Source organism: Perissodus microlepis, chromosome 18 (assembly GCF_051167445.1).
Source record: "Perissodus microlepis isolate ML-2025 ecotype Zambia chromosome 18, ASM5116744v1, whole genome shotgun sequence".
NCBI lineage: Eukaryota > Metazoa > Chordata > Actinopteri > Cichliformes > Cichlidae > Perissodus > Perissodus microlepis.
Genome location: NC_140478.1, coordinates 34,830,753 through 34,845,039, shown reverse-complemented (window position 1 = coordinate 34,845,039; position 14,287 = coordinate 34,830,753). Strand labels below are relative to the sequence as shown.

The 14,287-nt window shown below is 41.4% G+C and overlaps 1 protein-coding gene across 1 annotated transcript; it reads right to left on the bottom strand.

The window, feature by feature from the left end:
* Window positions 1–1,666: 1,666 nt before the first annotated feature.
* Window positions 1,667–3,770, bottom strand: LOC146368778 (tripartite motif-containing protein 16-like). The gene has a single exon (XM_084911678.1). The coding sequence runs from the start codon at window positions 3,744–3,746 to the stop codon at window positions 2,079–2,081; it is 1,668 nt and encodes a 555-aa protein (XP_084767804.1). The 5' UTR covers window positions 3,747–3,770; the 3' UTR covers window positions 1,667–2,078.
* Window positions 3,771–14,287: the final 10,517 nt, after the last annotated feature.

Genomic DNA, 14,287 nt, shown 5'->3' with positions numbered 1-14,287 from the left:
ATCTACTTTGTACTTTACTCTTTTCTTTTAGGTAAAGGGTCTAAACAGTACTTGTACACTGTGGAAATCCCATAAGAACGTCTCCTGAACTCTGAAAAATAACAAAACAAAGACTAAAAGGAGGTCATGGGTGCTGATGATGATGATGATGATGATGAGGAGGAGCATGCATTTAAAAAGTGACTGATGTCCTAGAATACAACAGAACAGTGTCTCTACAAACTTATGAAAACATGACAGTCTTGCATTAGTTTGTATTCTTATGATTTCAAAAAACGAGGGAAAAATCTCCTTGAAATCCACAATTCCTTTTTGTTATTTCTTAGTGTGTGACGTATTTTATTGCCTTTATGATTGGTGCAAACAGTTTCCTGATTCATAATGGAAATAGATTTTAGACACAGGAGGAACATGCAGTGATCAGCAGGAGCAGCTTGGAGTCCAGTCTTCTTCACACTGAGGAGGGACATATATGCAGGAACAGTTGTCATAACTGTTACAACCACCAGATGGCGAAAGAGTCCCACTGCAACTTTAAGCCATGAAGGATGTGTCTTGATGTTTGCTTGCGATAAATCTGCTTTATGTGAGTCTTTTTCAGAGAGTAACAGTAATATGTCTGATTATATGTCTTTAATCAGTAAAGTCTCGCTTTGCTAGAAATCAATAAATAAATAATAAAATTGTAAACATGCAGCTGTATGTTAGAAGTCAAAGGGTCCTTAAGTCTTCTGTAAATTGACGGGGATCAAATGAAGGACACAAGTATCTGTTCTTACTCTAATAAATGCTGCTTTAATATCCAACAGACTATTTTCCTTCCTCATCAGCAGTAAACAGCTCGACTGCGTCTGTGCATTTGTGTCCTCCATACTTGTTTACACAGACATCTCAGGCTTGATGCCACGATGCAGTGTAGAAACCTGACAACCCTCTGACTCATGTTCAAATGTTCAAGGACATTTCTCAGGATCATGTATGACCCCTTTTTGACATTTGGACTTTCATTAATAATATTTGTGTTTCTGAGTCATTTTTGTGGAGACTTCTGTCCAACGTAGTGTCCAAATGAAGCCTGAAGCTTTTCTTCACCCTCTTGTCAGATGGTCAGCAACAAAACTCTGTTCCAACCAATGTCTGATAAGAGATGAGACACAGCAGCTGAGCAAATGATCATTTCATGCTGAAGACATCCTCAGACAGAATTAAACACATACATAAACACAGCCTGGTGCCAATAACACAGCTAATGACACTGCTGTATCACTGGCTTTACTGATTAAAGACCATATCTGAAGGAAATCTTTGAACACAACAGAAAGTGACCTTTTAAACCTGCCACACTGATGCTGCATTCAAGGACCATTAAAAACATTTTAAAGGACTTAAGAACATGAAGAAAATGTGACTTGTTTCTCTGTAATGAAGCTGTTTTAGTGAAGAAAGTTGAAAGGTCACAGAGCGACTGCTGAATCTTCTGCTCTAAACATGAACTCTGAACTTTGTGATGCTTCAGGAGGAAAACTGCTTCAGTTATTCTCTCAGATTCGTTTCATATTTTCTGCATCAGATTTGAGTGAGATCCTGGAATGAAGACAGAAGAAAAGACTTTGTTCAAAGTTTGATTTATAGTCAAACCTTCCAGTTTATTCACACAATAAAACATCAACACAATATATGAACTCATTCATTAAAATCACAGTTTTTCCTCATTTGTTTGATGATTTTGACAAAAACAAACACAAACACACACACATGGTCTGCCATACTCATAAAGAGAAATGTCGACATTTTTCAATACAAATATTCCAGAAACATTTAGAGGATAGAGAAGTTTACATTTTCATGTGGAGAAATATTTTAGTAAATCAAAATGATGATGAGCAGTGATAGCCTCCATAAACAGTCACAGGAAAGATCTCCTTTAAAAACTCAGAAACATCAAGAGAACAACTAGAAGATGTGGAGGTACCACCCATAATGTTTGACTGACAGCTGATCTCTGTGCAGAAATGATGGAGAGAAAATAAAATGAAACTAAAATACAGATTTAAACCCACAATATGAAAGACTTCAGACTATTTGAGCTTAATCAACTCAGCAGTGGCTCCATATTTGTAAATCCTCAGTCCAGCATAGAGCGGCTGAGTGAATGTGGTCTGGACTCTGTGGAGGAGAGTCATGGTTTCAGAGACGCTGTAGAAGGACAAAATACCTGCTCTGTGATCCAGGTACACTCCTACTCTGGAGGAACGAGGACCTGAGACAGGAGTTTTAATGTTGTTGTACCAAAATGTATAAATGTTGTTGTCACAATCTAATGACCAAGATTTGTCATTATGTCCAAATCCACATTCATTACCCCCTCCTTTTCTGCTGATATTCTTGTATGCGACTGCTACATAAACTCCTCCCCCTCTCCACTCCACCTCCCAGTAGCAACGTCCAGTCAGACTCTCTCTACTCAGGACCTGAAACCAGTCAGTGAATCTGTCTGGATGATCAGAATAAGACTGTTGTTGATTCATTAATGTTGCTTTTCTGTTCCCCTCTGATAATAACAGCTTTTTTTGTGCTGTGTTTGGATCCAGTGTGATTTCACATGAATATTTTAAGAATCCAGCTCTGGTCTTTGGCTCTGCTTGTGGATCTGACAGTAAAACATCCACTTCAGTGACTGTCAGTGAGATGTTTGTCCATTCCTCTCTCAGAATGTCCTGTAATTTATCTCTCACCTCTGACACAGCTGCTGTCACATCCTCAAAGTAGCTCAGAGGACGGATATTGATGCTGGATGAGTCTGTAGACTCACTGAGTGCTGACAGTGAGGGGTAGTTGTGTAGAAACTGGATGTGATCCTCTGTGTGTGAGAGCTGCTTCAGCTCAGCATCTTTCCTCTTCAGCTCAGTGATCTCCTGCTCCAGCTTCTCCTGAAGCTCTTTGACTCGACTCACTTCAGTTTCCTGCTGGGATCTGATCTGCTGCTTCACATCAGAGCTTCTTTTCTGGATGAGATGGATCAGCTCAGTGAAGATCTTCTCACTGTGCTCCACTGTTTGATCAGCAGACTGATTGATGGCCTCCACCTCCTGTTGAAGCAGCTTCACATCTTTCTCTCTGTCCTGGATTCTCTGCTGGATGTTTTGTCGACTCACCTCCAGCTCTCTCTGCCTCTCAGTCCTTTCTGCTGCAGCTGAGACTGTGTCGTGGCCTTTATGTTCATCCACAGAGCAGAGATAACAGATACTCTGCTGATCAGTACGGCAGAACATCTTCATCACCTCATCATGACGAGAGCAGATGTTCTCCTGGAGCTTCTTGGAGGGTTTAACCAGCTTGTGTTTCTTGAATGTAGGTGAATCATAATGAGTCTGAAGGTGTTTCTCACAGTAAGATGCCAGACAGACTAAACAGGACTTGAAGGCTTTCATTTTTCTCCCAGTGCAGACATCACAGGCCACATCTTCAGGTCCAGCATAGCAGTGATCAGCAGGAGCAGCTTGGAGTCCAGTCTTCTTCAGCTCCTCCACTAAATCTTCCACTAATATGTTTTTCACCAGGACAGGCCTCGCTGTGAAAGTCTGTCTGCACTGAGGGCAGCTGTAGATTTTCTTCTTTTCCTCTTCATCCCAGAAGCTTTTAATACAGTTCATGCAGTAGCTGTGTCCACAGGGAATAGTCACCGGATCCTTCAGTAGATCCAAACAGACTGAACAGCAGAATTTTGTTTGATCCATTTGATTCATGTGCTGTGCCGTTTCACCGTCTCTCAGTGACTGTCAGACAGTTTCACTTCCTCTGAACAGAAACAACCTCTGTGCTCTGAAGGGAAACAGATCTCTGCTCTTGTTCACCTCCTACAGGAAATGAGGCTCACCAGCAACTGCATTTACACCATGTTGTTTAGACCCATCCTGATACAGACACATCTGTGAAGGGAGGCACTAAAGAAATATTCTTACAGAGCGACCAAGAGCCAATCACATGATGCAGGGTGTGGTATGTTTGGTTACAACATGCAGTAACAAGTCTGACCCAGTTAAAGTTTAATAGTTTATCTTTTCTTGGTCCTTTGAAATGTGACAGTCAACACTCAGCGAGTTCATTTTATATTTTAGAAAGTTCGCCAAAGTTTAGGATGCTGTGATGAATAAAAATAAATGACACTTTATATTTTGACATTTTCTAATCTTAGTTCATTCTCACACTTACAGAATGATGCATGGGAACAACTGACTCCACTAAATCAAACCTATGTTCAAATGAGATTATGATCATTAAATAGTAACAAATATTTAAATTTAGCAATAACAAATGCAGATCGGTCCACAGTGTTTAAAAAAACAAACAAACAAACAAACAAACATTATTTTGTAGTCTTTCCTGTGTACACAGTCACTGTGGATTTTCAATGAAAACATCAAGATGTGCTTGAAATGCAAACTTTCAAGTTTAATTAAAGGTTTTAGTAAAATTTTGCCTGAACTGTTTAGTAATTTTTCACAAAGTGTCCATGTCAGTAATTCATTCAATTGTATTTTGATGATAATTTGATGTATTTGATTATTTATTACTGGTGCAAACAACTCATTTCTTCATGGTGCAAATATATAGTAGACTCAGGAGTTTAACTCAGTTTTCTTGGCCTTTGTTTATCGTTCATTTAAAATCTTAATGGGTAAAGATCATCATAATTACATATGAAATTATATGTACAAATTATATGTTCCATTACACTATTAACAGCACAGATTATACAGCAAACATCAGATTCATGGATGGAGCCAGAGGCTGAATGACTGTTCAGTCCTCTTTAGGAAACGATCTTCATATGACAACAAACACGACAACAATCAGCTGTCAAACTGTACAAGAAGTTCACAGTAATGTAAAAGAAGTTATATCACTTTATTTTTAAATGTACGCACTCAGGGTCAGGACTGAAGACACTGATCGAGAAAATACTCTAAATATAAAAATTCACCTAAACATTCAAAATTATTCAATTGCATGAAAAGAAATATGAACTCTCTACAATACTGGCTTCTGATTGGTTGAAAAAGTAGGTGCTGAACTTCAGAAGAGCTAAACCTGCAAAACTGTGTAAACCCAGAGTGGATGCTGCCCTCTGACCTTTCAGAAGTACGATCTTTTTATGAAGACACAGAGGCAGAGTTATTATTCATCACTTTAAAGATGATATTCGTTACATGTTCTTCACTCGTTGTCTAGTAAAGTCCAGAGAATGAGACACATAATTTCAAAACATACAGCTGCATGTTAGAGATCACAGAGTTCTTCAGTCTTATGAGAACTCATGGAGACTAAATGTCAGACACATCAACAGTAAATGTCGTTCCTCCCCCCGTGAGTTTGTGTCCTCCACACTTGTTTACACAAACATCTGAGGTTTGAACAGTGTGCAAAACCACATGTTACAAAGCTGCTGAGCTACTGAATACTGGAATATTTCATTCAATATCACCATCTGACCAAAGGACAAACACAGAGAGGATTAGAGCGCCAAACTTTGTTTCAAACTGTTTCAGATTTTAGAGGCAAAAAGCAGAATTTCTACCTGGACAAAGAAATCAAAGCAGGAGCAAAACAAGCTTTTTACATTTATTCAAAGGCATTATGTGAATGTACTCTGAGCCACAGCCTCCTAAAGTAAAGACATTTTATCATCTAAACCAGACAGAGTCATGTTTTCAGCAGTGTCTGTATCCTCCATATAGACCATGCCATGGTCCACCTAGGGTGACCAGGTGTCTGACTTTATGTGGGACTACACAGCGCTCAGTCCTTGTTTCCCTGTGCCACACACACATTGAGCCAATGTCCAGTTTTTTTATTGACTCTAGTTTCTGTCGATCGGTAGGCCCACAAAAAAACCCTGTACAGGAAGTAGATTTCATCTCTCTGATAAAAGGAGTTCTAATCCCTGATCCTATGAGTCTGACCCAGTAGATAATATTTATATGATCATATTTATGCCTTTGTTGTTTCACAAAGGGTTAAAAACATTCACAGGTTGGACTGTGGTTCTCCTTTTAGCGTCTCTGCTGGAATTTGAACTGTGAACCTCTTAGATCCAAACTTCTGAACTGCTCATCTCACAGAGGACAAAAGGGAAGAACCCCGAATCTCTTCTTCACCTCACTTTTATACCTGCTCACCCTTTCTCCCCCCTTCCCTCACTGGACATCACATCTTCACACCAATCAGGTTGTTGACATTTGATCATCTGAAATCCACCCACACCTCAACTCTCTCTCTGTCTGATTTACAAGATTTAACACAAAGTTTAAACTTTAAAATCACTTCATTACATTTTCTTTGTTATTCTTAACACAGAAAATTCACATTCAGAAACTTAACACAGAATAAAACAGAGTAGCCAGTAGTGGGACATTGTTCCAGCAACTCTGATGGTGACGGCCCGTTTGAAGCTGAAGCTCCGGCACATGTGTCAAAAAATCAACACACTGCTTCAGAAACGCTGTGCTGAGGCTTGGTTTGTCTGAACAGAGTCACGTGATCAATGACGCCTGAAGCTTCATTCAGCACGTCACTGCTTCAGTACCTGATTCAATGATTTATAAGGAATTGAATCATTGGTGGGATTTGTGCTGTGTTTTGGTGATTTTGTGGGAGCGAATCAGTGTGTGACATAATTATAGACATGGAGCCAGGAAGAGAGGACGCTCTGCCTGTTCCTGAATAAAAACCAGTTCATCAGCAATTCTGCTCCCAGGTCTAAAATGTACATAAGAAATATGATGTACACATAATTATAATGATATAACTTATAGTATATTATATATAAATGTACCAGTCTGCTGGTTAATTACATAATCAGGTGGAGGCAGTGACCTCACAGCACAAGCATACTCACAACCTATTATAATATTGTGCTTTACATTGATATATATAGTGTATTTTTTATTACTAACAAACTACAAGAAGTCACAAGCAACAGGAGAACACACCATGGCACATGTTTACACAAGAACGTTTTATTCATCTAAATTATTTATTATTAAAATCGACGTAACAGAATTTTTTTCACGTAAAACAAATACATGTTCAAAGCACCATATCAGCCCGATATCAGACACAACTGTCACGTGACATTAAAGAGAAGCTGTCAGTTCATCTCTGCAGAGTGGGCAATCATAATGAAGCAGTTCATTATAAGCTGTAGATTCAACTGCGCTTCATAGTTTTGTCCACCAGATGTCACCAAACAGGACTGTGTTGAAAAGCTTCGAGTAATGAACCGTTTTTCAATCCAAGCTTCAGAAAGCTTCATTTGGACATCAGAGGCCGTCTGATGTTAACTGGCAGCCCTTTATAGACTGCTGCTAATTTACCCTGAAGCCAAACCACTATCTGGGGTTACATACTGAACGAGGCTACACACACATTTCACACACAATCAAGAGAAATCACAGGTAAGACAATCGTATCCAAAATTCTTGTCTGCAAGAAAAATACAATATAATAACATAAGAACAAGCAAAATATAAGAACGGGTAAATCTGAGGATTATAAACAAACATTCAATAAAACATAACAAACTTTTGTTTGAGTTAAATATCAATATTAAAATCACCCATGTGTGTTTATATGGTTAAGTAATGAAGGCGACCTTCATTATACCCTCACACACACACACACACACACACACACACACACACACACACACACACGCTGTGTGAAGCCTTGAGAAATGAACGTTTTGTGAACCACTTGGCTGGAAGACTCAACTGCTTCTAGGTGCACATGGAGTAAAGGCAGGAAAGGCACACACACAAGCTAGCTGCTTACCCTAACCATCAAAAATGAATGCCTAACCCTGACCCTTACCCTAAACCTATCCATAACCTAATTGTAACCCTGACACTAAAACCAAATTTTGAGTCTCAAAAATGCCTTCAAACACGTGGGGACTGGGATCTTGGTCCCTGTGAGGCCTGTTTGTCCCCACGAGTATAGTAAACTACCAAGTTTTGGTCCCAGCGAAGATGTTAATACCCGCCCACCCACAAGAACAAAACGGGGTTTGAGTTCAAGTTACGAGACTGTCGCTACTTCTAAATGGAACGCAGCCTTCCTACGGCGGACAGCTAATAACAGGAATCGGACGCGCGGTCCACCCTAGTCCACGGCAACCACCATAGCAACCACCTAGCATGAGCTTAAAAACACATTCTGTCTTCATAACTATCAAAAACGTGAAATGATTTGCAAAGTGTGAAGGTGTTACGGCTGCAGAGAGCTATGGCGGTATCTTTGGAAGCTGTTTACACAGCTAATAATATACATGTAACCATGGAGACAGAGTCAGTCACGTGAGGTAGCGGTGCACGTTTACTACAGTGAATAAGGTGATTGTGTGCACAGCGTCCACACGCTGCACAGGGTAAAGACATTACTTCAATATGTTTTCATATTTATATATATTTACTTCTGTTGTCCATCACCTCAGGTTCCTCATTACAGTTTCAGCATACAGATGTGCACTGTCGAAATATGAACACATTCAAAAAAATAAAGTTGTTTACAAACATTCATGTCTCAGGACAAGAAGACCACAACAGCTTCTGTTCCACTGCTATATAGTAGCGGTTTTTGATACGGGCGACACGGGCGGTTGCCCGGGGCGGCATCGTGGTGGGGGGCAGATTCACGGGCATCGGCAATGTTGAGTATTGCAGCATCGACAGCGATCAACTCGAAGGAAAAATGACGACGGAGGCAAAAATGTTCTTAATATTTTGGGAACTTTATTACACATGGCAAAACTTTCCTCACGGGTGCCATTTTCGTTGTGGTACACCTTTCTTCTTCCCAGGGGCGTGATGACGCAGCATCCGCGCTCCCACAATGAAACAGCGCCTCCCCGTGGTGACAACCAAAACACTGTACAACATGAGTACACACAATGAATATCTCAACACCCCCTCTTGTACTCAGGTTGCTGGAATCCAAGAAAAGTTGTACAATAAACGATAAACAGTTGTACAATCTCTACCACACTTCCTTTTTTCTTTTTCTCTCTTTTTTTTTTCTTCTTCTTTTTAAGCACCAAACATAATGTCAGCAAACTTAGCAAGTTTTAGCTTAGAAACAGGTTTGGTCATAACATCTGCAACCATTTCTTCAGTGGTGCAATATAACAGACACATTTTCCCTTCATTTACAATGGACCTTACAAAATGATATTTAATGTCCACATGTTTGCACCTCTGTCGGCTCACAGGGTTTTTAGCCAGGGCAATTGTTCCCTGGTTGTCCTCGTACACTATTGTTTGAGTGTATCTGTAGTCATCTATACCTTTCAAAAGCTGTTCTAAATATATACACTCTTGCATTGTGGAAGCCAGAGCCATATACTCTGCTTCACAGGTAGAGAGCGCCACAGTGGGCTGTTTCTTGGTCTTCCATGAAACTAAAGAACTGTTGTTACATAGATGTACACAGTAACCAGTAGTGCTGCGTCTGTCGGCAGTGTCACCTGCCCAGTCAGCATCACTGTAGGCCACTAGACCCAAATTTTCATCTGTGTTTCTTCTAAAACACAACTTCTTATCTTTGGACCCTTTGAGATATCTCAACACATGTTTCACAGTTCCCCACTGTTCTTCCGTAGGCTCATGGAAATGTTGCGATAACTTGCTTACCACAAAACTCAGGTCAGGACGGGTACCTGATGCGAGGTATATAAGACTGCCTACAGCCTCTCTATACATCCTCACATCTCTTATCTTAGTAGCACCTTCTGTGTAACACAACTTCTGATCACAGGGAGTTTCTCTGGGTTTACAGTTCTGCATGTTAAACCTCATCAGTATCTTGTTGACATATGTTTCTTGTGACATTGTTACACATCCATCAGACTGAGTGAAATCAATACCCAGAAAATGCTTAAGTCTGCCCAAGTCTTTCATCTTAAATTTGACTGAAAGCATTTCTTTCACATCCTTCATTACCTTTTCATTGCCAGCAGCAATTATCAGGTCGTCCACCCAGATGATCATAATCACCATGCCATTTTTTGTCTCTTTGGTATAAACACAGTGGTCTGCTGGGTTTTGCCTGAAACTGTTCGCTGTTAGGTATTCATGCAAGATCCTATTCCAGTTACGACCAGATTGCTTTAACCCATACAAGGATTTTTGTAATCTACAGACTAGCCCTTCTCCCTCTTCATAACCGTCTGGCTGATCAATGTAGATTTCATAATCAATGGGAGCGTGTAAATACGCTGTCTTCACATCCATTTGATGGAGTAACAGGTTCTCCTGTGCTGCTTTCTGTAACAAAACTCTTATGCTGGTTAAATTGGCTGTTGGTGAGAATGTCTCTCCATAATCTATCCCCAACTGTTGGCTGTAACCCTTGGCTACGAACCTTGCCTTGTATCTGTCGTTTCCCTCAATGTCACTCTTAACGGAATAAACCCACTTCCCCCCCACTGTTTTCTTTCTCTTTGGCAAAGTGGTTAGGGTGAAAGTGTCATTTTCCCGTAACGAGTGAATTTCTTCATCCATGGCTTTGATCCAGTTCTTTGAGTTAGCTGATTCTATGGCTTCCTTAAATGTGTTTGGGACACCACACACTGCCCTGTAGCAGTAGTCTATGGTAGTGTGGATCTCATCGCTGCCACTGTTGGCAGCTACAAAGTCATTTAAATGTCCTGGTTTTCTTCTCTCCCTAATAGGATACCTTTTGTTGACAAATCCATCACTTGTCACACTTGTCCCTTTTCGTTCACGCTCATCAGGTATACCACTTTGTGGACTTTTGTCTGTCACAATAGGTTCTGGAACCTCCTCATTGTCCTTGTCACCTTTCTCTGAAGGTCTGTTAGCCATAGGCTGTCTTACTCTGCTACAGTCATCATTTAGTTCTCCCTCATCTGTCTGTGTTTGTCTTTCTACATTTACTTTGCTCACAAACTTAACAAGTCTATGTTTCTGAACTTTCTCAGTTTCGGGGTGGTAAACTAAGTAGGCGGGACTGTTCTTATCATAACCTACAAAGAAACCTTGGACACATTTTGAATCAAGTTTCCCCTTGTCCTGTTTGTATGCATAGCACACAGACCCAAATTTCTGCATCTTTGACAAGTCTGGCTTTTTACCTGTCAGCATTTGGTAGGGTTTTCTCCCTGTTCGCTTATTAAAGCATCTGTTCCGTGTTACAGCAGCAGTTTGAATGGCATAGTTCCATAGGCATTTCGGTAGCTGACTCTCAATTAGCATGCACTTGCCCATCTCGAAAAGAGTACGCCACCCCCTCTCGGCTGTACCGTTCTGATGGGGTGAGTACGGGGCTGATGTCTCATGCTTAATGCCATTTTTTCTTAACAGGGTTTGGAAATCTCTGCATGTGAACTCTGTCCCATTGTCTGATCTAATGCATTTTACATTGCCATATGGTGCAACATCCGCTAGAAATTTCTCTGTTGCCTGCACTGTATCAGTTTTCGTCTTCAGGAAATATAGAAACACTGAGTTTGAATAATCATCAGTGAATGACTGCACATATTTGTACCCATCAATAGATTCAGTGGCTATCGGACCTGCTAAATCTGTGTGTACCATTTGTAAAGGAGCCTTTGCTCTTGTATCAGGATCTCTGTTTCGGGTTTGTGCAAACTTTCCCTGGATACACACTTCACATTCCTGGTCAGGTCTATCGGTTCTCCCCTTAATCTGCATACTGTTAACCACACCTTGCAATCTTACTACATCTTCATAGTTGCAATGACCTAATATCTCATGCCATGCCTGTATGTCATGACAGGTGTTACACTTATCATTACCCTCAACTTCAGTCTGCAAATAGTACAACTTGCCATACACATGAATGTTAAAGTTAGTACCGTCTTTGTGGGTCAACATGTCCTGCCCTTGTTTAAAGGTGACTGTTGCTCCTAATGCAGTGGCTGACTTTACAGAGAATATGTTCTGGGGGTATGATGGAATAAACAGCGCATCTTTCAGCGTTGCTTTGCGTTGCTGGCCTGTATTGTCAATCAGGAACACCTCTGCGTCCCCCCTCTGTTGGGCGACGCCTCTGCACTGGGTACCGTCTGCCAGTTCTACGCTGTGTGACTCCGGTCTGAACGCGTTGTCGAAGCTCTTGAACTTGGCGATGCTGTTAATGATGTGTGAGGTAGCCCCAGTGTCCACCAACAGGCCTTTCTCCTCAATGCTGTATGCTGACTGCTGGACTTTGATGTCTACGCCCTTAATCCTGAAGGCATAATCCGGCGTTTCTGCTTTGGATCCGTTGCCGCTCTCATCTGCGACCTTCCGCGCGCCATCTTGTTTGTCTTTATGTCTACATGTGGTATCACTGTGTGTGCTGCTTTTGCAATGACTGCCCCACGTCCTCCGTCTGCACACTTTTGCTCGGTGGCCTTTTAGTCCACACTTGAAACACACAATGTCCACATCGCTCTTGTGTCTGCATTGTGCGCTGGATCTCGTGTGCTCACGCCCGGTTCTTCCTCCTGTTTTCATTACGTTGTCTCTACACTCCAATGCGCTTGACTTTTCAGTGTCTTCGAAACTCCGTAGCTTTGTTTTGAACTCAGCAAATGTCATATCGTCTTTATCGTGGGTAACGTGTATTGCAAATGGCTTAAAACTTTCAGGTAGTCCTTTTAAAACCATAGCAATCAATAATCCATCACCTAAAGTCTCACCCGCAGTGCTGTAATGGCGGCCTCTGCTCTGATCACATAGTCTGTGACAGTCTCTTCCCTCTTTTTCTGAAGCGATGTCAGCGTGGTGTACAGGTTGATGATTCGGGGCTTCCCCTTTCCAGCGTAGTAGTCCCTCAATATTTCTAATGCTCTTCTCCCATTATCAGGGGCATCTCTCATAATCAGTGAGAGGCTTTTATCGTCCAAAAATTGGATTAACTCGGCGTAAGCGTCAGCGTTCTTCTTACCGTCTGCTGCTACTTCAGCCTCACTGTTCGGTTCCTTCAGAACAGTGTCTTTTAATCCCAACAAGTGCAAATATCCTAGCACCTTAGTTTCCCAAAGTTCATACCTGGTCTCATCTCCGTCAAACGTGAGTCGAGGCAGCCTGCTTGCTCCTCGTTGATCCATGTTGCTATTTAGCCGTTAGCCCGCTATCCGTTGCGGCTCCGGATCTTCATGAGGAAAAAACTCTTCTTCGAGTCGGCCCTGGGCCCATAACCTGTTGAGTATTGCAGCATCGACAGCGATCAACTCGAAGGAAAAATGACGACGGAGGCAAAAATGTTCTTAATATTTTGGGAACTTTATTACACATGGCAAAACTTTCCTCACGGGTGCCATTTTCGTTGTGGTACACCTTTCTTCTTCCCAGGGGCGTGATGACGCAGCATCCGCGCTCCCACAATGAAACAGCGCCTCCCCGTGGTGACAACCAAAACACTGTACAACATGAGTACACACAATGAATATCTCAACAGGCAAAAAAAAAAAACTACTCGTACTCATGCTGCCCCGACATCATGCCAGCGCATATCGGGAATGTCGTAGGCACCGATTGGGTTTGCTGGGGCCTGCTGCTTGCGGCACAGGGAGGAGAGGGCGGGGCGGCGGGTGATTCTCTGGCTGGCTGGAGCAGCATCTAATAACCAACTCGCAAAATAAAACAAAATTAAAACAAACCAACAAACATGAAAACACCAGACATTATGATACAGACTTATCATTTGCACCGATGTTCTTTCAAAATTCTATACACGAAAAGTGAGCGCGAAACCCCTCGGTGCGCCTGCTCGCTGCTGAAGTCAAAGTAAACTTTATTGTTATCTCCGCTACGTACAGTCCAGTATATAGAGAGACGAGGCTCCAGTTACAGCAGTGCAAGTAAACAAACAATATATATAAGAAGAGTAAGAAAATAAATATACACTTTAGGACTCGGGGTATAGGGATCAATAACAACTGTTATTGTTATTAAAATTTACAGTTTGATGATTTAAAATCTCACACACAACCCGTCGAAAGGGGCGGTGGGCCCTGCTGCTTCCAAACAGAGCAGATTTCATTCATAATGTTGTAAATCCAAGCCCATTATGTATTCATGATTTGAACCCTGGGTTGTACAAAATCCCAGAAATAAACCTTAGACAAAGTGAATCTGTGAACTAAGGAGTAGGTCTGTTAGATCATGTTGTGGTGATCCTCGGGTTGGGGGATGGGTGTTCATACTGGAGCGCAAAATTAAAACCAAGATGGACAAGAAAAAAAGCCATCAGGTCCTCA